The 25,343-nt window shown below is 44.9% G+C and overlaps 1 protein-coding gene across 1 annotated transcript; it reads left to right on the forward strand.

Annotated features, from left to right (window-relative positions):
* Positions 1-339: 339 nt before the first annotated feature.
* Positions 340-19,909, forward strand: LOC119457961 (uncharacterized). Its single transcript, XM_049670585.1, has 7 exons — positions 340-558; positions 3,790-4,024; positions 4,591-4,704; positions 6,810-6,917; positions 10,272-10,421; positions 13,151-13,359; positions 17,367-19,909. The coding sequence occupies exons 1-7, from the start codon at positions 407-409 to the stop codon at positions 17,674-17,676; spliced, it is 1,278 nt and encodes a 425-aa protein (XP_049526542.1). The 5' UTR covers positions 340-406; the 3' UTR covers positions 17,677-19,909.
* Positions 19,910-25,343: the final 5,434 nt, after the last annotated feature.

Consider the following 25,343-nt stretch of genomic DNA (forward strand, 5'->3'; position numbering starts at 1 on the left):
AATAGCATTCTTCGAATAGAGGTAGCCTGTTTGTTGTGCTTGAAGATTAGTGTTAAGTATTGTCGCAGCGCCAAAGTTTTGCTTAGTGTCGACTGTCAGAACTACTCTGTCGTCTGCTTCACAGTAACATCTGTTTTTTATGCTGAGCTAGCAATCTATTCTTCCAAGTGCATCCTGAAATCCTGATTCTAATAAAAAAAAATGACAACCGACCGGAAGACTCCGCTTAGTGCCAAGCAAGTGTTAATGAAGAGCAGAAAATATCTTATGTTGCTGTTTAAACAAACGCAGTAAAAAAGCAGCTGGTCAAGCCGGTGACGCCCGCGCATCATGGCGGCTGAATAATATCAGACGAAAGCTGCGTCTCGCGCTGTGTTCGATGTAAACGCTACGCTTCGTGTCCTAAATGGCGTCGGAATCGACGAAGCTGGAGCAACTGAAGGCCATACTGGCAAAAGCAAAAAGATCCGCTGCAAGTGGCGTTAACTCGCCTAATCAATACACCACAAATGCCAACGATATCATCGGTTCGTCGTCGCCGGTATCGCCGGTGAGAAAGTATATGCGGTCACATGTTGTAAACTTGCACGTGGTGGTGTTTTGGCATGCGAGACGTAAATACGCAACTTGAAGTTGTCAGTCGATTGTCACTTTTTTGATCGCGCTTGCAGTTTGTTTGCAAGACAGTGTGTTTGCCGTGAATAGCTTCATCCTCATTGATCGATTGCAAACTTTGCCGAGGGGATGTTGATAACGTGACCGCTACTGAAGCGGGGTTGCTGATGGCTCTTTTTTTATCTTTTCCAGGGTGACCGGTAAGTTACCCGATTTCTTTTTCATCTCTTAATTTCATTTGATTTAGTGATGCGTTTGTTCAACTGTCCCTTGCACGTCTCTGTAAGATCAACGTTGTCAGCGAACGTAACTATTTCACGATCGTCAACTTTCTAGCGCTCGTTCATTAAATGACGCCGGTCGATGGTCACTTTAAAACAAACGAATATATGCGGTCAGATAAACGGTGTCGAACCGCACCAGGTTCCTGCAAAAAAAAAAAAAAAAAAAAAAAAGCAAAAAAGAGCAAAAAAAAAAAAAAAAGAAGAAGAAGAAGCTGCGCACTGTCTCAAGTTTAACGGACCGATACTGCTTGCTGACATAAGTTGTCGTTTTTGTTCGACGTTGTGTTCGGGTGGCTAAAACTGCCAACCTATTTAGTCATTCTAGTTGTTTCTAACCACCGTAGTTGTGTTTGCTGTTGACGCTGTGATGCGTCCACGATGTCGTCGTCGTTGTCCGTAATGACACATGCCACGATTGGCTGAGGGTAGGATGGGAAAAGGGGAGGAAAAAAAAAGGAAGTTATGTGTATCCCACGTTCTGCGGGAGTCGATGTAAGCGGGCCGTTTGCGTCGATTGACGGCAATTGACGGTGGTGTTTACAATGAATGTTTAAACTGCCCCTCAGCAGGTCAGGCCATTTTGAGCCGACAAGCGCAGTGCATACAATGCGTACGTGGCAGTGCTGTGACATCGCTCACAGTGACACGTTACTTTGAGAAATATTCAAGGCAACATGAGTTATTAATCAGCTGCGTCAGTAGACGAATTAAAGTTTAGGGAAATAATAAAACACACCAACCGAATGTCTGCATGTTTTTGTTTAATGAACTCATTAATGAGCTATTAATGAACTAATTTGAAACATTGTTGTATAAAACTACTTAGAGGGTACGTAGCAACTTCCAGCATATAACCAAACTTGCAAGTGAAAAACGAGAGTAGTGAGTTAAACATTACCTCTCGTGCACCACTCGTTTGTCTGCGCAATTGTTCATAGCCTGCGAGAAGGTTAGCCCTGTCATTGCCCCACGCAGTGTATTGCATCATGGCAGAAGTGTCGCACTTTGATTAAATTATGGGGCTATACGGGCCAAACCCACAATACGATTGAGGCACGTCGTAGTGGGGGGATTCCGGATTCCACCTGGAATCCCTTAACGTGCACCTAAATCGAAGTACACGAGCATTTTTGCATTTTGCCCCCGTCAAAATGCAGCTGCTGTGGTCAGGATTATACCCATGACCTCAAGCACCACCATAGCCATAAAGCTACCTCGGTGGGTGCGGAAGTGTTGATCTGATGGGCAGTGCTTTAATGCAGCTTTGCGTCTGCATGCCGTGCGTCAATTGTCTGCTTGACAAATATGAACAGTGTTTATTTTTCAGAAATAGCAGAAACGTATCGTACCATACCTTGAGTTTAAATGTCCGCAGTTTGTCCGCAACTGCAGCCACATCTATAAATGACAAAAAAGTAGCAACATCTCGTTGCCTTTTTATGTTGCCTTTTCCGTCTCGCGCCGTCCCCCCATCTGCCAGTAAAGAGTGGCAAAGCGGTTATTCACTCATTTCATGACTGCGTTGGTTCTGCCCATACTCTGCCACCTCTCCCTACCTCCTCTATACCATTCTATCCATAGAGTTTATAGATTCTGTCTACCTCGCCTCCGGACTGTTGCACGTTAGTACAAAAGGTAAGCGCTGCAGTTTCTGCAATGCTTTTGCGGGGTCTCAAGGATAATAACAGCCGTCAAGAGGGTACTGTGGCAATGCCCAGGAAGCTTCCGAGGGTGTTGTGACATTGTGATGGAAAGGACCAAACTAGTTTTTCTCGTCGCCTTTCCTCTCAGCCGTGCCCTGTGTACACATGCTCTGAACTACTCCCAAACGGGGTGTGTCGTACAGCAGCAGCAGTGAAAGTCGAAGCAATAGACAAAGACAGCCTCACTTTAAGAAAGCAAAGGGTGGCGGATTGAGCTAACTTGTGTTCCATTATGTTGCAAGGGTGTGTAGCTCGAAGTGTGCTATACAAGAATGTATGCCTATTGGAATACCAAACTAGCCCCGTCTGCTACCTTTCTAAATAGTGCTTGATCGTCCCTGTCTGCTGCCGTCATAATGTTTCCGAGAAAAGATTGCACAAGTACTTGTTCATGGACCATAATCTCCCATATTTCCTACCCTCTGGCATGTGAATCTGTATAATAAGTGTTAGCAGCATTCATAAGATGTGGTGTGTGAACGAGACATTCAGTCCAGAGAAGCAAATGGCCAATTCTGTAAAGAAATACGTTAACCCATTGGTATCCAGCAATCTGGTATGCACAAGGAGCAGACGTATTGGTTTTGTTTGACAGTCGACTTGAAATGGGATAGGTTTAGACTGACCAAAGTGTCGGTGGACAGGTTATTCAAATCTATCATTGTCTACATCTACATAACAGCACTTGTGCCAATGTTCGAGCAGAGAGTGAACAGTGTTGTGCTGTACTGCTACAACTTTTTGGCGCTGAGCCGTGCTCCCTCAAGGGCTGCAGAAGATAGCGCCAACCTTTCCCTTCTTCGTAAAGATTCACTTCTCTCTCCCCGACGACACTCAACTATGCTGTCGGGGAGAGTAGAGCACATCCTCAAATATGTTGCATAAAGTGCTACTTAATTCAATAATATTGTTAGCGAAGCTTCTGTAACTGTTGAGAGAAGTGAATGCTTTCCCATATTCATTCGAGTAATCGAACCTAAGCGCGGAGATTTGCCTTGGCAGTAGGCTTTTGGTTGACTGATTGCCTCTTTTGAGAAGTGGCAAGCTGGAGAGATAACGAAACTGTTGATAAGTGTGGATAAAAGTGATAGGCTGGCTGCGGTACGTTGAGAGTAAACGTGAATAGCACACACAAACTGGGGCAGCGTTTACACCTTCCTGAAATTGCCAGCACTTTTCACTCCCAGGACCGGCAGCATACAAAACTGTCAACCGATAGAATCCAGGCTGCCACCAACAGACGGTGCAGGTGAACACGACCAGTCGCCGCAGCAAGCGACCATGCACCAACTCTCGAACACCGAGCAGGTTGGGCTCAGCAAGCTCGACCGGCTCAAAGCCGTGCTCGAGGAAAGCAGGAGGAAGAAGGCGGCTAGCCCACAAAACGTACCGCCACCTCTGATGCCGGCTTCCTGCAAAGAGGTAAGCTGCATATGGCCTACCTTCGTTTGTTCCTTTAAAGGCCAACTCCACCAAAATTTTTGAATGCCTTAAAAGCCTAGTTTCAGATAGCGTAGATATAAGGCAGCCTCCATATAAATTTGTACTTTAATATGCGAGTAGTTGAGCCACATAAAGCTTGCGGAAATAGGCATTTCTTATACCAAAACGAAAAGAAAGAAGAAAAAGAAACACCGCTCGCTGTAAGTGATGCATGACTCCAAATGCGCAGCTCTTTGGCATGACCTCTGAGATCAGGTACCTGAGGTGATTGAAAAATCTCAGAGGCAACATGCTGGAACTTGCACGTCATGTCTGCTAACCACCAGGCGCATGCATCGTCCGCTGAGACGCTATTAAAAGGCTGCTATGGTAGGAAAATTCCGACAATTACTAGCCCGGCAGCTTTGCCAGGATTTCTACGATATTATAATATATTCGCATTTATATAACCGACTTAGCCAAAGCGAAATTTCATTGCTAATGAAATTAATTTCATAATTTTATTATGAAATTAAACATTTCATAAAATGCTTAATTCTATCCAGGCACTGCCAAACTGCATCAGACCAGTGGCCAGCAACAAGTGCCATGAAAAGGACTCGGTTCAAAGTGTAGCAGTCCAAACTACATCACCAGAACAGACGTCGGAGAAAGCGAAGGTCAGTGGTGCCTTACCTGTGATAACTTTGGATTTATTGTGTCAAACTGCTTATGGCAGTTTAGCGTTGCTTGCAACTGGCAGTTTAGTCGTTTTTCGTTTGCCGCCTGTTAACACTGTGTGCGTAGCATTTTTGGGGGGGTTACTTAAAGCCTTTTGTCTTCAGCGTAATAACCGTGCAATGTTACTTTGCTGTCGTACGGCAAGTTTTACAGTGTTGGTTTGTTTCTGGAGCTCAGCACTTGCGGATTCATGGTGTTTCAATGTCCTATACTAACTCAGTAGAGTTAATGTGTACGCTAGCACAGGGAGCAGAGTTGCACGCAGGTCCCCTATGTTGTGCAAAACGAAACAAAAGTTGTGAGGGAAAGCTGCACGTGACGTTCACAGGAGCCAAGTTCATTGCCACACCGGCAATAGGGGATACGCAATATTCTGGAAAAGCGCTTCCCCTCGCATCTCGTTTCACCTATACGTGACGTCGCCCTAGGAGTGGAAGCAAAGCAGGAGGGCAGGATCTGGGGCGGTATTCTGTAAGAGTCTACCTAGTGGACTGTCCATTTCGCCATTTCTGTGACCGTTGATTCGCGGCAGCTTGACGTGCAGGAAGGTGCCAGCCAGTCTCCTTCCTGCACGTCAAGCTGCAGCGAATCAACGGTCGCCGAAATGGACAGTCCACTAGGTAGACCCTTACAGAATACCGCCCCTGGTGCCACTATCCTTGCCCCAAACTCTCTCTCACTACATCCTCGTTGTCTGCAAGCCTACCTTTGGCTAAGTGTTGCCGTGAGCGGGAGGTCGCCAACATTGTATGGGGAAACCATGCAGTGTGGGAAAGCTTACTTCCAGTATTTCGCATATTCCATATTGTGGTCGATCCACGTAGTCAACCCGTCTTGTCGGGGATGCTCGAGGTCCAATTTATTATGAACTAGACACATCTGAGCTGTGGTAGTTGTATGGTTTTCTTCTGAATGAATAGCAATGTCCATTTGTGTGTGTGCTTGGTTTGTCACCTAATGCAGGATCCTTTGCTACACACAGCATGATTGTGCCATCTGTCAAAACACGTACCAGACGGCAATTCTGAACCAGTACAAAATCGAAAGTATAGAAAAGAAAGTTTATCATGCGATCTTTATGCATATTTATCTATATAATCTTTTTCATATCTGACGCACTAATTTTTGGTCTCAAATGAGAGCAATAAAATAATGTCTCTGCCTTTGTACCATGGCCTGCCACATATGAAAGGGGAGAATAAAAACAAATTTACTTTTGCAAGAGCTCCTGCAAATCACCTCTCTTATTTCTTTATCATACCTCTTGCACTGAGTGGCCAACCCTGACGATAACTGTGGTGTGCAAGCCGATGGTAGAGGACAGAAAGGATGGTGGAAGAAAAGAATTGTTGCAGAAACTGGGCCCCCGATCTACTTTTGTAGTGGTCTTTATCATTCAGTCACTTGAGTGGTGCATATCGGTCGACTTGTCTCTCCATACATAGGTTGGTCCCTGGCATTTGTGCACCAGAGGACGTACTCTTGGATGATCACGTTCGCAAGATTTCGCAAGAATCGCCGTTGAACGCATGTGCACAAGGGCCGAGTAAATGCAGAGAAGGAAATCATTGGCTCTCGTAGGCAAAAGTGAAACAATCGCCGAAAGTGATTGTCAGAGGATACTGCCCCAGCTATGAAAAAAATTGTTATAGTCACAATCTGTCACATATGATTGAGCTTACTATAACCAGCGTCAACCTGAGAATTCAGTACAAGCTCTGCCCATCAAGCAGCACTGAGCCTGCACTCTGTGCTTCCACCCAAAGCATAATTTCCGAGAGACACCGATGTTGAAAGAAGTTTGCCTCCACTGTGACGCATCTAGACAAACCATCAAGCCAGACAGCGGTGTTGTTTTTGTCACTGCGTTCTTAGATTGTCACTGAAAATAAATGCCTCTGTTCTGACCGTGTTTTGATGTTTATTTTCCTTGGTGCTTCTGTTCGTACACAGTCCAATAAGAAAATGCTGCACACTCATAAGTTGTTGTTTCTTTCGTTTCTTATAATTTATTTGCTTGTTTCGTGCAACCTGCCATATGCAGCGGCTAAAGGAATTGCTTGAAAGACAAGCCCGAAAGAAAGCAACCATGCATTTGCTGAGCTCGCCAACACCCCCAGTTCTGAACCAGGTTTCCAACCATGGTGAAAAGGTAACACTCTTTTGTTTATTTTAGGTTGAGCAGCAGTCATGACTTGGGGAAATGACTGGTAAGGTCATTTTCTTGGTCATGACTGTAGTTAAAGCTTTCTCTTTAAGAAGCTTTACTTCAGGAGCTCTTACCTAAATAAATAGAAATGTAGAAATCGATAATCTCTGCATCCACTGTACTGAACTCAATGAGGTCTGTTGCATTTAAGCTAAAAGGTTGAAGCAGATTTTTGATTGAGATAATTTTTCTTTTGCGCAATTCGCATCCATGTCATCAATCAGGTCATTGAGAAATTTGCCAAGTGCAATCAACCTCCTTATATGGCTTTCATAGACTATGAAAAGGCATTTGATTCAGTAGAGATACCAGTAGTCAGATGCTGTGCGTAATCAAGGAATACAGGAGGCATACGTGAATACAGGAGAACCCCGTTCATATGTTTCGGGGAAAAAAACGCGGGAAAGAGCATAATAACTGGGATAACATGATCCAAAGTCGCTAAAAAATTTGACAAATTCAACTACCGTTGACATCTACGTAATGCGAAGTGTTAGGCGAATCACTGCAGCATGAGATGCCGCAACGTGCCGAGATGGTGGGGGCCCGTGCAACCTGAGACACGCATTTTTATTATTGCGGCTTCGGCAAGCTTTGCCTTTGTGCCCATCGAATTCTGTCTAGGCTGGCAGCTGCTTCGAGCGGGGCATTTTTGCGGGAAGTTTTGAGGTGTCTACTCGGCGCTAAATCGTTGCGGCACAAGACGCCGACGCATGTCACGCTGGTGATGCCTGAGCCACCCAAGACGCACATTGTCATTTTCCTATTGCATAGTGTTTTAAGACGGCGATGGCAAACAAATAAAATCGAGTTGGTGGGTCTGACGCCGGAATATGATGCCTACGATGCTGACAGAGCGAAACATTTCACTCGCTTCACGCTGCCTGCAGCAGGGAACGGCTGTGCGCCTTCTGAAAGCGTGGAGCACTACACTTCCAACAGCACTACGCACCAAGCAGTGTGAAACTGATAGGTGAAGATACTTATCGCAGTAGGGTTGGCAGCAATAGCTGTGAATTTGGCGTGTGATGACATGGGAGGGCAGTTGTTGGTACCGAAATGAAAAACTGAGTGTGCGCCAGTATTTTCATGTGACACCAGTCGACAAGTATTGCGGGGGAGCTGCGGCGGGCGGCTACTGTTCTTGAATACGCACTTCGGCTCCTTCTTTCTTGTTTACATGGAATGTAGCGACCAGAAAACATATCATACATTTGCAGTTTGGCAATTTGCTGAACGATGGTGCTGAAAGATTGTGTTTCCCGGGAAAATGTGAACCGGTAAAAAAAAAAATTTAACTGTAATGGGTCATATTTTGTGTTCTCAATCATGAACGTTGCTGCCATGAAATTGTAATGGGATCATATCAACGAGGTTCTGCTGTATATTGGGAAATATCTGCCAAAATTCCACAGCTTCCTTGCTTTTCCACAAGAAAAGTAAAAAATCCCTATCAAGTAAGGGGTCAGGCAAGGAGACGCAATCTCTCCAATGCTATTCACTGCATGCATCGAAATATTCAAGCTATTAGTCTAGGAAGGTTAGGAGTGTGGATCAACAGTGACTATTTCAACAACCTTCAGTTTGCAGACCTCCTGTTCACCAACACTGGGGATGAATTACAAAAAGTGACTTGAGCACCTTAATTGGTTGAAGATTAATATGCAGAAGACAAAGGTAATGTTCAGTAGCCTGGCAAGGAAACCATCATTGATGATTGCCATTCAGCCTCTTGAGTCAGTGCAGGAGTATGATTATCTTGGTCAATTATTCACAGGGGACCCTGATCATGAGGAGGACATTTGCAGAAGAATAAAAAAGGGTTGTAGTGCATCACCAAATCCTGACTGGAAACCCTTACTGGACAGTGGAATACCACTGTCGTTGAAAAGAAAAGTGTACAATCGGTGCATTCTACCAGCGCTAACATATGGGGCAGAAACTTGGAGGTTAACAAAGAAGCTTGAGAACAATTTAAGGACTACGCAAAGGGCAATGGAAAGAAAATTTGTAGGCGTAACGTTGAGAGACGGGAAGAGAGCGTTGTGGATCAGAGAGCAAACGGGGATCGCCGATACGCTAGTTGACATTGAAAAGAAATGGAGCTGGGCAGGCCATGTAATGCGTAGGATGGATAACCGGTGGACCATTAGGGTTACAGAATGGATACCAAGAGAAGGGAAGCGCAGTCGAGGTCGGCAGAAAACCAGATGGGATGATGAAGTTAGGAAATTTGCAGGCGCAAGTTGGAATACGCTAGCGCAAAAAATATATCTTGTGCATCACTCCAAATCATGTCAATAATGTGTGCGTAGGATTTTTGCTATGTCCTCATAAGGATCGTAACAATTTTACGTAAGCTGGCCACACATTTGTTCGCTTTAGTCGATCCAACAGTTTACAGAACTGCGCCATTTGTTTTTGGTGCAGAGTTGAAGTTTTCATCTTCGTACTTAATTTTTTGTGATTACCAATGTCTTGCAATTTTTTGAAAGGATTAGAAGCCTTAAATGATTCTGCTCTCTGCAGTCAGAATTTAGCTTACTAAAATCCAACAAACTTCATTCATATCAGTTTTGCAGTTGTCTGGTTACAATTCTGCATTTCGAGATTATTTTAATAGCGGTATCTGAGTTTGCCCCAAACTAAGGCTTGCTTTAACTAGGAGTCTAACAGATGACAGCACGATAGCAAAGTAATCCACATCTTGAATTTAAGTTGCGATTTTACTTTTCCATTGCAAATAGTCTGATTTCATGACGAACTTTACTATGCCACCACTGCCGCAAAGCTTGCTGGTAAGTAGTCCTAAAGGCAAATACATGGCAACTATGTCATAGCACAAACACCATGTGCTTCTTACCAAACCCGCTTAGCCCTCAAGATGAAAAGGTGTGGAGAGAACAAAAAGATTCTGCAATAGGAGCAGGGTTGAGGAGGCACACCCCTTAACCTCAGCATTCCCCTCAATGTTGCGCTGAACCAAAGTATAATGGGTTAGCAGGGAGGACTACTGTTGAACGTCAATATTATGAACACTGATATAATGAATTGGATGGGACGAAGTGAGTCTAAAATATTTGTCGCTGATGTCGGCCTGTAACAAATATAGGCTTTACAACAAACATTGGATATAAAGAAGCTATTTTCATGTCAAATGTAACTTGGTTATAATGAGGTTCCACTGCACAGTCATCATAGCTGGGGCGCTGCGTATGCACTTTGAACGCGGTAAAAGATTGGTCTAATTAGAAATGCAGGAGCACGATTTCTAAAGTGCATGGTGTATTTTCAAAGGGCGCTGAAAACTCGTCGGGGGCCATCCCATCCTCCGTGCTCCACTCACAGAAGGACAGCGAGACCAGCACTGGTCAGTTTCCATGCTCAAGGCTTCCAATCGGCATGCGAGTTGCGGTTGTCTTCCTCAGGCTGGGAGAGGAACAGAAGGTGAGCCCTGTTGCTAGAATTCCTTTTACCTATTGCTTTCCTAATCCAAGGAGAGTGCTTCTCTAATCGCATCATTTGGACTCGTTAAGGGATCTAAGCCTCGCAACTTCTGCTCCCCGGCCGGCACCACAGCTCCGCCTTCAAGCACCTCCTTAGGATGGTGGAGGACGCGGGGCTGGTATCTAACCTGTAAATGCGCTGCCCGCCGGCCGTTGTCAGCCATGGACGCTTTGACCGCGATGACCTTCTCTCTTGTTTCCTCGATATGTCCCCCTTCCCCAAGGTGCTGAGCCGTGCTGCTTAAAGGGCTGCAGAAAATAGCGGCTTTTCCTCCTTACAATCAATGTCTCTCTTATTTAATATAATGTTAAATCTCAATGGGAGGGCTGTAGAGTTTTGTACTAGAGATACCTTAAATGGAAACCTGGTGTAGTCGTACTTGGACACAGTTAGTACAGGGCTAAAACGGCAAGGAGGAGCATAAGAACAACAATGCACAGCATTGACTTGCAACTATTCCTTTTGCCCATATGTCATTCTCATGTCTATACAGTAGAACCCCGCTGATACATTTTTCCATAAAAAAAAAAAACGTAAGAGCCGGGAAACGCAAGAGCCGAGAAACAGGAAAGATTGAGAAGTGAGAGTAGTGTTGAATTGCACACAACATTATTTTAATTCTTAGTGTGAAAAAAAGTCATAGTTTCGCCCGAAAGCCAAAGCACCGATTGTAATAGCAAATTAGTAGAGAGCTTGTATACAAAGTAAGGATAGTAGTTTTATCGTCCGTATAAACTTGTAAACAGTCGCTTATATATTCGTCGCTATATAATAGTCGCTATATTAACAAGCATGGTGTCAGCGTCCGCAGGCAAACATGAACACTTCACACTCGATGAGCGCGGACACGCGCTGTCAAACGCTGGCGTGAAGAAGCACCGCTGCAGCAGCGAGCGAAGTGACCTTCGTGCTGTTGTCTATCGCTTCAACCCAAACTGAGCACCAAGTACACACAGCACGCACAAAGCTACGAGCCGCCGACGCACCTACACTGCCTAGACTCTGCTCCCAACGTAGATCGCTTTCAAGGTACGGCCCGCCCGACCGCGCATCACCGCGCAGTACGCAGTTGGTGCCAGAGTACAGTACAACGCCGCCCGCTATCCCTCACTCCCTTGCTCGCCGGTGCCTCGAGCGCAACAGAAGAAGGCGCACTTCCTCCCCGCTTTTCTCTCTTGCTCGCGCGAGATTTAGCCGCGGTCGTCGGCTCCCCTTGCACACTTTCGCTCGCACATAATGCGCGCGGCGACGACGCTATCGCCCTTGAACTTTATACGGAACATCTATGCGCCAAAACCAATTTTAGAGCCACAACGCGTCATAAATGCCATCTTTAGATAGCAAATACGGATCTCAAAGGCCATGCTTTTGCTGACGGAAACCGAGAACACATCATAGGTGTCACCCCAGTACTTTGGGCGGCCAATCCCATCTCAAGATGCCAAGCCAAGCGACATGAAAAGCCAAAATGGCCGCTCGGGCCGGCGCGGGGTGGCAGTTCGCAATGTATGAAGTGGGAACGGTCCCACAGTTGCGACGCAACAGCGGGGTTACCAATGCATTTGGTTCTATGGGAGCTATGCTGGGGCCGGCCGAAAACGACGTAACAGCCGGGAAAACGCAGCACCCAGGAACGTAACAGCAGGGTTCTACTGTACTTATGATTTTAGCGCTCGTCATTTTCCCAGGCCGGCAGATCAACTGCCGAATCGAATTAGTGCTTCGGCACTAGTGTTCACGCGCATTGCCAGTACAGCACTGTGTGCACCATGGTAACAGTGAGTAATACAGTCAAGAACAATATGAGAGAGAACACCATACTTGTGATCGGGTGCGAACCTGGCATTTTGATATGTAATAAGTAGTTTTCTCATTGCATGTATAGTGTTATGAAACAGTTTTATGGAGGGCATGTGTTCTAAGGCGAAAGCCTTTAATGGCTCATACACGCGGCGTCCGTCCGTCCGTCCGTGCCCTGGAACGGTGCCAGCTGTGGCCTCTCCCCCTTACACTCTCTCAGCAATCACGGAATAGCACAGCGGCGCGCGCGGCAATGCTCCTTCGTCAGACGTCTCATTGCAGCAGTCGAGTTAGTCGGATGGCATCGAAGCGGCCCAGTGATGATTCCACGGCAAGCGGTTCGGAGAAGCGCCACAAGAATGTGGATTCCCCCGATACCAAACGCCAGAAGAAGAATGAGCGAATGCGCATGCGGCGGGCTAACATGTCACCGGGCACCAAGGCCAGGGAAGCGGAAAGAAAGCGGCAGCAGCGAGTGGCCGCGTCACCGGGCACCAAGGGATTCCACTGGGAGTGTCATGCACAAAAAAACAAAAGACATGGCATAGTTAGTCGAATGGCCAGAGGCTTTCGCCGAATACACTTTGGAATTTACAAAGTGTCCTTCAAATTTTTGGTCACTACAGTCTCCTGAAAGAAAACTTGGTTGGGTACTCTCTCTCACATTGGGAACTGCCCTTCAAGGAACGTTGTGATTTATGCAGGATATTTTCAAGATTGGTGTCGCTTTCTTTGCAGAATTTTCATTTATTTATTATACTCTACTTTTATTTGCCCCAAATAGCCACTCAGCGCCTCAGTGCTCCAACCAATGAGTTGGGTGTTTAGAAATACTAAGTGTTGTTTCTTTGGTTACCTTTACATGCTAGGTAATCTACCTGCAAGAGGTGTCGGCTCTACGGGACCTTATCAAAATGGTGAAGTGTCTCAGCGCTGTGGCCTCCAAGGAGAGCCAACATATCGAGGAGCCCGTTCCAGGTGCCCTCGTTGCTGTTCTGCATGGCAAGGACTCGACGTGGTACCGTGGACAAATTGGCTCCGTTCACTGCGACGAAAAGGATGCAGCAAGTGGCAATGGGTACGTTTGGCACTCCAGTCTAGGTAGAATAGAAGGGCGGTATTCTCGGTCAATAATTTTCAAGTGATCTTGCATTATTAAGCACCGGACTTGACGGTATCCTTGACACAGCACCAGGAACGCTTTCGCCCATAGAATGCCAGCGGGTCCAGTGTTAATCGCGTGAAATCTCGTGAAAATAATTTTTTCCCTGAAGTCGTCAACCGAGGATACCGTCCCAGAAGAGTGTGTCTCAAGTGCAGCTGATGAACAGGACATTGAGCGGGCCAGCCTGCATTCGTGGTAAAAGACGGCATTGTTAATAGCTTGAACAACACTTGCAGTTAATACTGTATTTTCTCACGTATGACATACAGGGTGTTTCACTTAACTTGGGCCGAACATTAAAAATATGAAAATACCACGTAGCTTGACAGAACCAAGGTAATGTTGTTTGCCGTCGCTCGGATATACTCGGGTTATCTTTTGCATTTTGCCTAATTACATAATTAGTCTTAATTCATTAATCAACTTCTCAATGAAAAGTGTCAATGAGAAAATTGTAGAGCAACACGAGAAGCTCTCGATACAGCTTTCTGTTGCTCAATACGTGGTACATAAGTGTTTTTGCGAGCGTGAAAGAAGCCAACGAATACACGCAAAATTGCGGTGCGACTGGCTGCTCGAGGCACTTTGCATGTATTCGCGGGCGTCTTTCACGCTCAGAAAAACGCTTTTATGTAGCAAGTATTGAGCAACAATTCCCTCACTGACACCCTTCATCTAATTATCTAATTAGGCGGAATGCAAAAAATCTGAGTATCTCCAAGCGATGGCAAACGTTACCTGGCTTCTGTCCAGCTACGTAGCATTTGCATATTTTTAAACCTTGGCCCAAGTTAAGTGATACCCCCTGTATACTTGCGCATGACCTCACCAATGATTGCAAACCTCGGAAAAGAGGAAAAATTGTAGATCTAAGCAACCTCTAGTGACTTGCATCTAGTGTAACCAGATTCGTCTGATGCCAAAGCAAGACAAGGGGGGCGAGGTGTTCAACATCATTCAACAACATTCGACATTATTCTAAAGGTTAAGTTGGGTTAGATCGAAAGATTTGGCTTCTGTAATAACAGATTCGTCATTTGTAGTGAGAACAGAGCTTTTGTAAGTGAGAAAATTATGCAAATGGAAAATTCTAGTGGTGCCACCTGTTTTGGACAATGCTATCTCACGTGTGACATCAGCACTGGCTGGTTCACGGAGAGTAGCAGAGAGAGCGGTCGCATGAGGATTGCCGGTATTGCCGTGGGCGATTGAAATTGTGGACCAGCAGCAGTACATTCAGTGGCAATATTTATGCATCAGTCGTATATTGACACACAGAAAATGATGATAGACTTCTACACAAATAATTAGGGGTGGGCTAATATTTGAAGTTTTGAATACGAACTGAATATTGCACACTTACTATTTGTATTCATATTCGAAAGTGAATTACCGTATTTATTCGAATATAAGGCGAGGTTTTTTTCCGAAAACCGCGGCCTCAAAGTCTACCCCCGCCTTATATTCGAGGTAAACATCAATCATTGCTTCACAGTCGGTAAAGGCACACTAATATTTTCTTTGCATGAAAATGTAAATAATTCTGAATATTTAACATTATAACGCTATTACATGTTTGTGCTGCAATCAAATGGGTCATCGTCAGTGAGAACGGGGGAAAAAAAGAAAACGATCTGACGGCAGTTGCCTTCGCAAAGGCAGCGGCCGAGAATGTCGCGGGCTCCGAGATCAGCAACGGCGCGTCGCGGGAAGTCATAAAAAGTCAAAAACAGCCAGCGAAAATCCAGTATGTTTTAATCCACAAGCCGAGTTCAAAACCGCAGCCAGCTATTCGGCCACTTTTCCATGTGCGTTTGCACGCGCTTGTCTTTTGTGTTCCCTCGCTGGTGTAGCGGCAGCCTCCCGTGACCTTTGTTAAGAGTGTACGCTACCTTCATTCGGCGTGGCATTTGACTGGATTACCTACGGGAACCTTTCCGTTGCGACTAGTGATCATGGCAAGTCGTCGTTGTCATTACGTTGCGGCATTCAAGAGAAACGTGATAACCGATGCCGAAGCTTTGGGCAACTGCGCTGCAGGTCGAAAGCACGGCGTCCCAGAAAACAACGTGCGTCGTTGGAGAAAAGAGAAGGAGGCCCTCTGGCGGGATCTCTCGCCTTATATTAGTGTGCAAACTTTTTTCCTTTTTTGCGGTCCTTCAACTCCCCCCTCGCCTTATAATCGTGACCGCCTTATATTCGAATAAATACGGTATTCGGTATTTTCAAATAGTATTTGAAATTAAGCGAATATTCCGGAAGAACTGACTGTTAAAGTCTAGTCGCTGCTCACCGTCCGCTAAACAGTGTCGCAAATTATCGTAAGTGAAACAATAACAAAATTTTTCGAAGAAATGCAGTAACAAAATGGGTAATGCAAGCTTTATTTCCAGTTTTGCGGCGGGAACATGCATGACAGCCTGTAATTTTCTTTTCTTTTTTTTTTTGCTTGTAGTCTCTTTATTTCACTCACTCAGACTGCTTATACAGTTAAACCTGGGTATGACGAAATTGACAAATTCCTGAAAAGCTTTGTTATAAAGAGGATTTCGTTATATGCAGGTTCGGCACGAAAATTCGAAAAAGAAACGCTTACCGTATTTACTCGATTCTAACGCGCCCTCGATTGTAACGCGCACCTGTTTTCCGTTTTCGTCGAAGCACTCATCTTTGGAACATCACACCAGGTACTGGATGCGTGGACGCGTGTCGTTTCACACAAGCGCGAGGTATCGGAAACGAACAGCGAGCGTCACGATGGCGTCGTATAGTGTTACAGTAGAACCCCGCTCTTACGTTCCCGGATAATGCGTTTGCAATGATGGCAAGGGCCAGCAGAGCGCTGGACTAGGGGCCCCGACCATTTGCGCCGCCCTGTCTTCAGGGGCAACACAATTTCTATGTGTGCAAATAAAGTTTATTCTCTCTCTCGCATCGCATTATACCGGCTCCATATTGGAGGTCAGTTAGGAGTTTGTACGGCTCCGGCGGTGAAAGTGAACGCCATGGTGCTGCAGTCCAGCCTACTGGGAGCCAGCACTAAGAACAGCCGACCACGGCCCTGCTTGAATGCAGCAGCAGTTGCCCAGTTCGAGTGAGGTTGTGAGAAGGCAAGCAGGCCCCTAGTACTTCCAAAGGGTGTAAGGAATTGGTTACGCAGCTTTGCGGTGCTTGATTTATCAATTGTCACATTGGCGTACATCTCTGAAGGTTCTTTTTCTTTCCTTCATCCGTGTTTAGCCGTAGCTGTACTCGCTGCTTTATGCTTAAATAAGTGTGCTTCCACCTCATGTCGCTGGCATCGCGAGTTTTGCCTTCAGGTACAGCTTCACAGCAATCCAAATTGTGCATTCAAACGTGGCTTCAAGGCAACGAGCTTCGTGTAGTTGCCGGGAAATTGGATCGGGAGGCAAAAAATTTGCATGTTCGGTTCGCCCACGGCTCGCACTCAGTTTTTTTTTTTCCCTAGGTCATATGGGCAAAAATAGGATGGTTTAACGAACGGTTTCATTCTATTTTGCAGGATGAACCTAATGGGAACATCGATGGATATCGTACCACATTTTAGCGCCAGTTGCTGTCAGCTGGTGCTAAATTCACGGTTTCTGCTAAATGCAAATGACTTCATTACCACCTGGACTTATATTATGCAATGTTAACATGTGCCTTAAAGTACACGATCAAAAAGTCAATTAGTAGGGGAACTTTGTTAATTACCTTACAGAACATTGTCACTTGTCGTTCAAGTAATCTCCACCACCTATTCACAGTGTAATGTGCTCAGAGGGGTGGAGTTCGCGATACCTGCCGCAGGTAGCATATTTAAGCGTTTGTTCCAAGTAAAGAGACAAGGACAAGCATTGTACGTTGTCATTGACACCCTGTCATATCACAAATGTCATCGCTCGGTTTCTGCACAGGTCAATAAAGAAGGTGCGGGTGTGGTTCATTGACTACGGGCGCTGGGACGACGCACCTGTGAACTGCCTGCGCCCTCTGCCAGACACTTTCGAGCGGCTTCCCGGTTTTGCAATTCCGGTCACCCTGCACGGTCTGCACAAGGTCCGGCTACCCAAGGACGTCGCGTTCGAGGGGAGTTTTCTCGACGCCGAGGTGGTGACCAATAGCGAACAGCAGTCGGTCCGACTCTACATCCGCAACGACGACCTTTGTCTGAACGACACGCTTGCCGTATACGCAGAGTCCACCAGTGAGCCGTCTGCGGCATGACAGCCATGTTTGAGATCCGCTTAGAAACTGTCTAAGCACTGCAACTCCACCTTCAGAATTGTGCTTAGGAGAGGAAAATGCAGTACTGTGAAGAGTCGCAATGCAGTGTAAATTATTTTCTATGGATGCCTGAAAGGTGGTTGAGTGAGTTTCAGTGTATATTGCATTAACATGGCTTCTCCCTTTTACTTGCAATGGCGAATTTTATACTTTATGGTTTCATTGGTTTGTAGATCTTTTTGCGTAAAGTCTCTTTTCTGTCAAGTGCCTCCCAGATGTCTAAGCATAATGTATGTTGCGATAATCGGCGTTTGCATTCGCTCGTGTCAGCTTGTCTCGAGCCTATATTTTGTCATGTGTCTAATCACAAAAAATGAAAAGGGGAGAGGGGAATTTGCAGAGATATGCACCAAAACCTCGGAGGCAACAGCCATCATTCGCTGAGTGCATCGTTCACCACAGCAGATGCAAAGACTCGCAGTATGACTTTTACCTTGTGAAATCACGCTTAGCAAACTGTTGCACTATAAAAGAGAAGTGCCAGTTAACACAGTCAGAAAGCGATAGCCGATACCGTTCCACTTACTGTAATTGTGTAGTACTGTGTTGTGCCAGTGTTTGTTGTGTTTTAGTTGAAATATATTTTCGGGCAAGAGTCGCAGAACTAAAAAAAATCGGATGAGTATGTCCTGGTTTAAAACACAATCATTTTTGTTTTGTCACTCTTGCCCTAATATGCCTTTAGTGTTTATGTACAATTTAAATGTCTCACCTCTTTCGTTACCACTAGAAATGTGCTCATTTTCGATGTCATTATGTTTAAAATTTTTATTTCATGACCTCGTTGTTGCAACTTATACTGCAATGCATAAATTTATAGCTTATTGGTGTTTTGAATTGGCACGTAGCAGTAATAATTGCTGAGACAATTTTTTAGAATCCTTATGTGAAGCTTCAAATAAGCACCTCAAGGAACACGAATGAAAGTAATAATTTGCTATTTTTAGTATAAATACTGAGTAAAAAAAAAAATCTGAAATATGCAAAATATGCACCAGCTTCCTAGTTCCCAACTTTTGTAAGTCGAATCACTCATTAAAATTCGTATGAAGATTTGTTGGCATCAATACTAGCTGTGGAGATGCTGATGCTGTGCGGGAAAGCAGTAGCTTCGCAAATTTGAAAATGGGTAAGCTCCTATTGTACAGGGAGCATTTGTTTTTACTGCATGCTTTAAGCTGTGTGGTTAGTATCGTGAGCGCTGAAGTGCTGGCATTCTCAGGGGGCACCTGGGCCCCCAGTGCCCCCCCCTGCTCTGGATCCGCCAGTATCATGACCGTCCACCGTTGTTGAGACAGTGTTAAAGCAGCTTATATGTTGGATGAGAAAATTGACAACCCGAAAGAAGCTTCTGTGTCTTCACTGCTGCTGTCATTTAAAAATTGTTGCCAAGTTTTTGCTAGGAACACTGTAGGCTAGTTTTGACGATACCTCCAGTAAAAGCTTTATTTTTTCCAGACTTCCCAATCTGCCAAAAATTGTAAAATCTGGCAAATAGCTACAGTTTAGTCATAATTTCAGACGGTGCATGATGTTGCAAGTAAAGGAATTCTATTAGAAATGTTTAACAACCCATTGAAAAACTATCAATTTCTATAGGCACGCTAACAAAGGAGTTAATTCTTGCTGTTATGCTTGTGGTGCATCATGGTTGTTGAGTGGTTTTGTAATTTTGATAATGCATGCTGAAAGATGTGTGTATTGATAAGTGTAATGCGTGCCCCTTCTGACAAATGTACACCTTTTTTTTCCCCCTCTTTTTTTTTTTTTTGAGGTGCATGTTACATCATAACTTTTGGCAGTTCATTATATATAGTCTGCTGACATCATTCACTCATTTCTCATCCAATTAAGAATGCATCCCTTATCCGTAAATGAATTGGGATTCAACTGCAGATACTTGCCTTCGCAGAAGTAGCAAATTCCAGCATCGTTAAGTTGTGGTGGTGATTGTATAGCATTGGAAATGAGTTAAACATATGTGCAACAATAACTGTCCCTCTAGGGCTGACGTCCAAGCAGTGTTCCTATTGACACTCCAGGTGATTTCTCGAAAATGTCTAGTTTATAGTTGTCTGCAGGTGGTACTGTTAGCGTTATTGAATACCCTTGTCCAGTCAGCATGAACCTGTGAATTTAATGTACAGGAACAAATAAAAAATTGTAAAACTTCGTTCAGCATACTTCCTTTCAGTGAGTAGCAGCAAATTAGGCAGTGATGACACTTGTTCTGCAGGGAGGCGCTGATAATTGCACACAAAACAGTGATGTGGGTTAATCAGTTGCATTTAGAAGACGTGCACAAGGTGACATCAAACGACAGTGTTACACCTCCACTGTCTCGTAATCGTGAATGCAAGTATACACATAAACATGTACACGATCCTCCCTTCACAGCAGCGCAGCACGCAAGTGAGCAAGCTGGTGCAAGTGCCAGAGGAAGGTCGCCATGCTCTGTTACCACGTTGGCCACCTTCTGTGGCATGACGCGTGTACACCTCCTGGGAAACTGAACTAAAATTGTCTCGTGAAAAGTTAGTAAATTATTTAGGGTGCTCTGAGGCTTGCCGTAATTTGTTGTGAGGTTTCCAGGTCCAGAACCTCCATCTAACACACAAAAAAGAAACGATAAATCGAAAATATGCCAGTAATGTTAAGGGCCGCGGATACTATGAGGGACATTAAAGGAGTACCGATATGACACAGTGGTTAAACAGCTGTGCCAAGAGCAGTCCTTTGTGCCATCCCACTCTAAAAAGGCATTTTAGTGAAAAATTGCACCAAGCCTGTGCTAAACTAAGTTTTAAGAATGAAAGCCTCCTTCTGTTGATGGCTACCTATACTGCTGCCACGGTCATCATCATCATCATCCTGAAAGTCAATGGAGCAGAAATAGCCTTTATACAGCCAATGTCATCTGTTCTTCATTTGTTGCTGCACTTTTGTTGCCTTTCTTTTTGATGGACGTTACAATGTACTACCGCCGTACGGTCTTCTTTGGCGCCAGTTGTGCTGCAATTTCGAGGAGGATGCATACAGTCGAACCCGGGTATATTGAACCGACATATAACGAATTACAGTGTATAACGAACAGCAGTAAAATCGCCTTGAAGATTATTGTATAAAATTTGTATTTTATATATGGAATTACCTATATCAAACTTTTTTTGTGATCCCCTTCAGATTCTATATATCTGGGTTCGACTGTATATATCCCCCTTGTGCAGCTTGGTATTCCTTGTAAGATCGCGGCACGGAGCTTGCTCAAGGAGGATGTCGGGTCATAAAGAAGCCTCAAATAATGTCTGGTCGCACATTGCTTAGTATAGTTGGCGGGGCGACTTAAAAAATATTTTGTAATACATGTACTCAACTGCAGACATTTTATTTGCTTCTGAATATGGGACCTTCTTTGCAATCCTGCATGATCGGAAGAGCAAATTGCGGGGTTGTAATTTAATCGGCTCTGACATCCCTGTCAAAAAAAAAAACGCAATTGACTCCAATTGGGAAATTTCCATTCGTAAATTAGAACTGGACCAATTGAACCAACTGGAACGTGGCCAATTGGTTTTGTTGGAGTGACCAATTGTACCCAATGGGTGCCAATTGGTTTCAAACCAATTGGTTGGAATGACCAATTGCACCTATGGGCAATACCAATGCACATATATATACCACACACAGCAAACCTAAATAAGATTCCTAGCTGTCAGAAACAGGTTTGCTATAGCCTTAGTACTGCATGCACATATAGCTATAACTCATCCAGTTTCCTTGAATGGGTTCATAAACTGAAAGTATGATTTCCCAGTTGGTAATGTTCTAGCTAGTTTATTCCTATTGGTAGTCCAATTAGACTCAGTTGGGAATGTAAGGTGGGCCTAGCGAGTTCAAACTGGCAAGTTCAATTTGACTCAATTGGTTGCATCCCTGACTCAATCGTAACCAATTGGAGGTAAGGATTTCCCAATGGGCCCAGTTGATTCGAATTGGCAAGTGCAATTGGACTCAATTGGTTTCATTTTGACTCAATCGTAACCAATTGGAACTAGGAATTTTCCATTGGTTCCAATTGGGCCCAGTTCATTTCAATTGGCAACTCCAATTGGTTTCTCCTCTGATCCAATCGTAACCGGTTGGAAGTAAGGATTTTCCAGTTGGTTCCTATTGGTCCCAGTTGATTCCTATTGGAAAAGGTAATTGGAGTCAATTGTTTTTTTTACTGGGATGTTACCCGGCACATTTATGCAGGAGAGATTGTACGCAATGGAGAAAACCCGTGGATGCCTTCGCTGTAACTTCGGTTTAGTCGCGTGCCTCCCTAGGACCACGCCCTCATAACCGCCAGCCACTATTCCTCCGCGAGGCTGCAAATAGTCCGTACTTCAAGCTTTCCCTGATACCCAAATAAGGCGGTAACCACAAAAATAAAATTATAAGCGCGTAATTTTACACGTTTTCACTCGTTTAATTATAGTGGAACGTACAGGTACGACAAGTATACAGTCATATCAAGTACGACGCCGTTTTGAAAAGGTCGCATGACGACGATTTTGTATGCTTCTGTGATTGGCTGGCGGAGTAACATAATCCCGCGCGGTCCGTGTGCCTTTGATGTCAAGTGTCTTTTTTTTTTTTTATGTTGTATATCGTAGTATAGTTACACGATTTGCGCGCGCAGATCTCGGAGGCCATGGTTACACAAACTTCTTTGTTCTTGCTCGTTTGGAACGCGCACCTCCTGTTGTAAGTCTAAATTGTAGAAGCAGGCTTTATAGCGCGATATAGGCCCAGGGAAAGTCATTCTGGTAAAAATGAATGAAACTTAACTGTTTCGTAAAAATTAACCCGCACTCCTCATTGATGCGCCACCGGCTTCGGGCCGTTCGGGCTCCTCGCTGTCGCTGCGCGCTGGCTGCCTGCTGCTGAGTGACCTAAGCAGAAAGTCACTTCGAGGTGCGCGGCTTTGCCCTCGCTGCAGCATCCCAGTTTCGGTTTCGCGCGCTCTGATAGGCTAAATTCGTGGTGCGATGGTTACGCGGGTAATCGCATTTTCTCAGATCCAAAAAGTTGACATGGCTTGTACGGAGAGCTTCGCTTCAATTTTCCAATTACCAAGAGGCCGCGGAAACTAAAGCTGGACAAGGTAATTAATGGATTTTTCTTAATTAGCGACTAATAACCTGGTAATTTACGTATGGAAAGGTCTGCATGGTGTTGGCTTGTAATTGCTACCAAGCCGCGGCTTCTTCAAGGGTGAGGGATTTGGAAGGGTCGAAGGGGTATAAATTAGGCGGCGGGATGGGTGTTAATTTTGGAGGAGGTGTAGTATATAGTTAAGATCTCAGGAGTAAGACCTTATCACCGAGATAACGGTCCTCTTGATGCGGTGCCCGGGTGGCAGCGTGGGCTCGTTGACTCCCGATGACTCGCCACCGCTGGAAGTAATTTAAAGCTAAGATTTAAAAAAAACAAGGAAGACGTGTAGGAAGAAATAAATCTGAAGACGAAGTTCCGAGCAAGTCATCCGACATCACTGAGCGACATTTCTCTAAAAACGAAGTATTCTGGGTCGCGACGTGGTTGTCTTCCCCCCCCCCCCCCCCCCTTCCTCTTCCGAGAAAGAAACCGCCGGATGCCAACTACCTCTAGGTTGATGGAGCACTCGCGAAGGCTACCAGAAGCGTGCGTGCAGTGGTTTTCTTGTTTCTGCCTAGAATTATAATCTCGTGAAACCGATGTTTACACTTGAAAGCCATGCAGTATGCAGGCACGGTGCGCATCGCCTTTATTCTTAATTGAAAGCTCACGCTCCCGTGCTAATTAACGCGCCGCCCAGTTTGACCTATATACAGGGTGTCCCAACTATCATGCACCAAAATTTAAAAATATGCAAATACCACGTAGCTGGACAGAACCAAGGTAATGTTGTTTGCCGTCGCTTGGAGATACTCCGATTATTTTAAGCAGGAAATGCTTTCCCGTTATCGGCGACCTTCAAGTGACCTTGAGCCAAAAGCCAGAGCCGTTATACACTGGCACTCAAACGAGAACATCCGGGCATTGTTGCGCGAACAAAACGAGATAATACGGGGCATCCAGTCAAAAGTTGAGAAAATGCGGTCTCTGGCCCCCAAGCCTTTGTGCAGGACCGCACAACATACGCTAGTAACTCTCCAAACAAGGTACAAATAATATTGCTTACGAGTTCTTCCTATGTTTGTTCCCAATGTCACTCAAGCTGTAACTTCTGGTACGCTGAAGTGTTATTTAGTTGTCATTTCCAAGAGCGACGTTCAAAACGCAGATACAGGGCACCATACCCTTGATTGTTATCTTTTGACGTTGAGACAGGGTTGCCTGTGCTCTTTTCAACGCCAGCGGTCCGCGAGTTACGCGGCGCGGATTTTGCGCCGCCTCCTTAGACAGATGGCGCCACGCTGCATGACCAGGTCGGCAGCGTCCGGCGCGCCGCGGATGGCTGTGTAGTGTGGTAGGGTGTGCCCTTTCGAACGTCCACTATAGCCATTTTAAGATTGTGGCTAGTATCATCTCCAACCAATCTGCTTTGCCGGTGGCCATTTGATGCTTGCATCTACTTTCGATTACGGGAGAGCCAGCATTTTTCTTGCATTCCGCCTAATTACATGATTAGTCTTAATTCATCTACTTCTCAAATATTATAATTAGATTAAAAGTGCCAATGAGAAAATTGTAGAGCAACATGAGAAACTCCCGATACAGCTTTCTGTTGCTAAATACGTGCTACATCAGTGTTTTTCCGAGCGTGAAAGAAGCCCGCGAATCCACGCAAGATTGCCGCGCTGCTGGCCGCTCGAGGCACTTTGCACGCGTATTTGCATAGGACAAGGCAAGATGTATGCACTGAAAGAAAAGCAGGGCAATATCATAAGCAATTTCGATGACAGTAAAAACAGCGGAAGAATTCTATACTGATTTGTACAGTGCCCAGAGGAGCCAAGCTACTTTCATTCGAAGGAGTGATGACCAGGATACAGAGACTCCTTCTATAACTAGTGATAAAGTTAGAAGGGCCTTGCAAGACATGACCCGGAGAAAAGCTGCTGGAGAAGATGGAGTAACAGTCGATTTAATAAAAGACGGAGGAGATATCATGCCTGAAAAGCTTGCGGCCCTTTATGCGCAATGCCTCACGACTTCAAATGTACCAGAAAACTGGAAGAATACCAATATTATACTAATCCATAAGAAGGGAGACGTTAGAGAACAGAAAATTTATAGGCCTATTAGCTTGCTTTCAGTACTGTATAGAACGTTCACCAAGATAACTTCCAATAGAATCAGGGCAACACTTGATTTCAATCAACCAAGAGAACAGGCTGGCTTAAAGAAGGGATATTCTACGATGGATCGCATCCATGTCATCAATCGAGAAATCTGCGGAGTACGATCAACCTCTCTATGTTGCTTTCATAGGTTATGAAAAAGCATTTGATCCAGTAGAGATATCAACAGTCAGATAGGCATTGCGTAATCAAGGAGTACAGGTGGCATACGTGAATGTCATGGCAAATATCTACAAGGATTCCACAGCTATCTTGGTTCTCCACAAGAGAAGTAGG

Source organism: Dermacentor silvarum, chromosome 7, assembly GCF_013339745.2.
Source record: "Dermacentor silvarum isolate Dsil-2018 chromosome 7, BIME_Dsil_1.4, whole genome shotgun sequence".
Lineage (NCBI taxonomy): Eukaryota > Metazoa > Arthropoda > Arachnida > Ixodida > Ixodidae > Dermacentor > Dermacentor silvarum.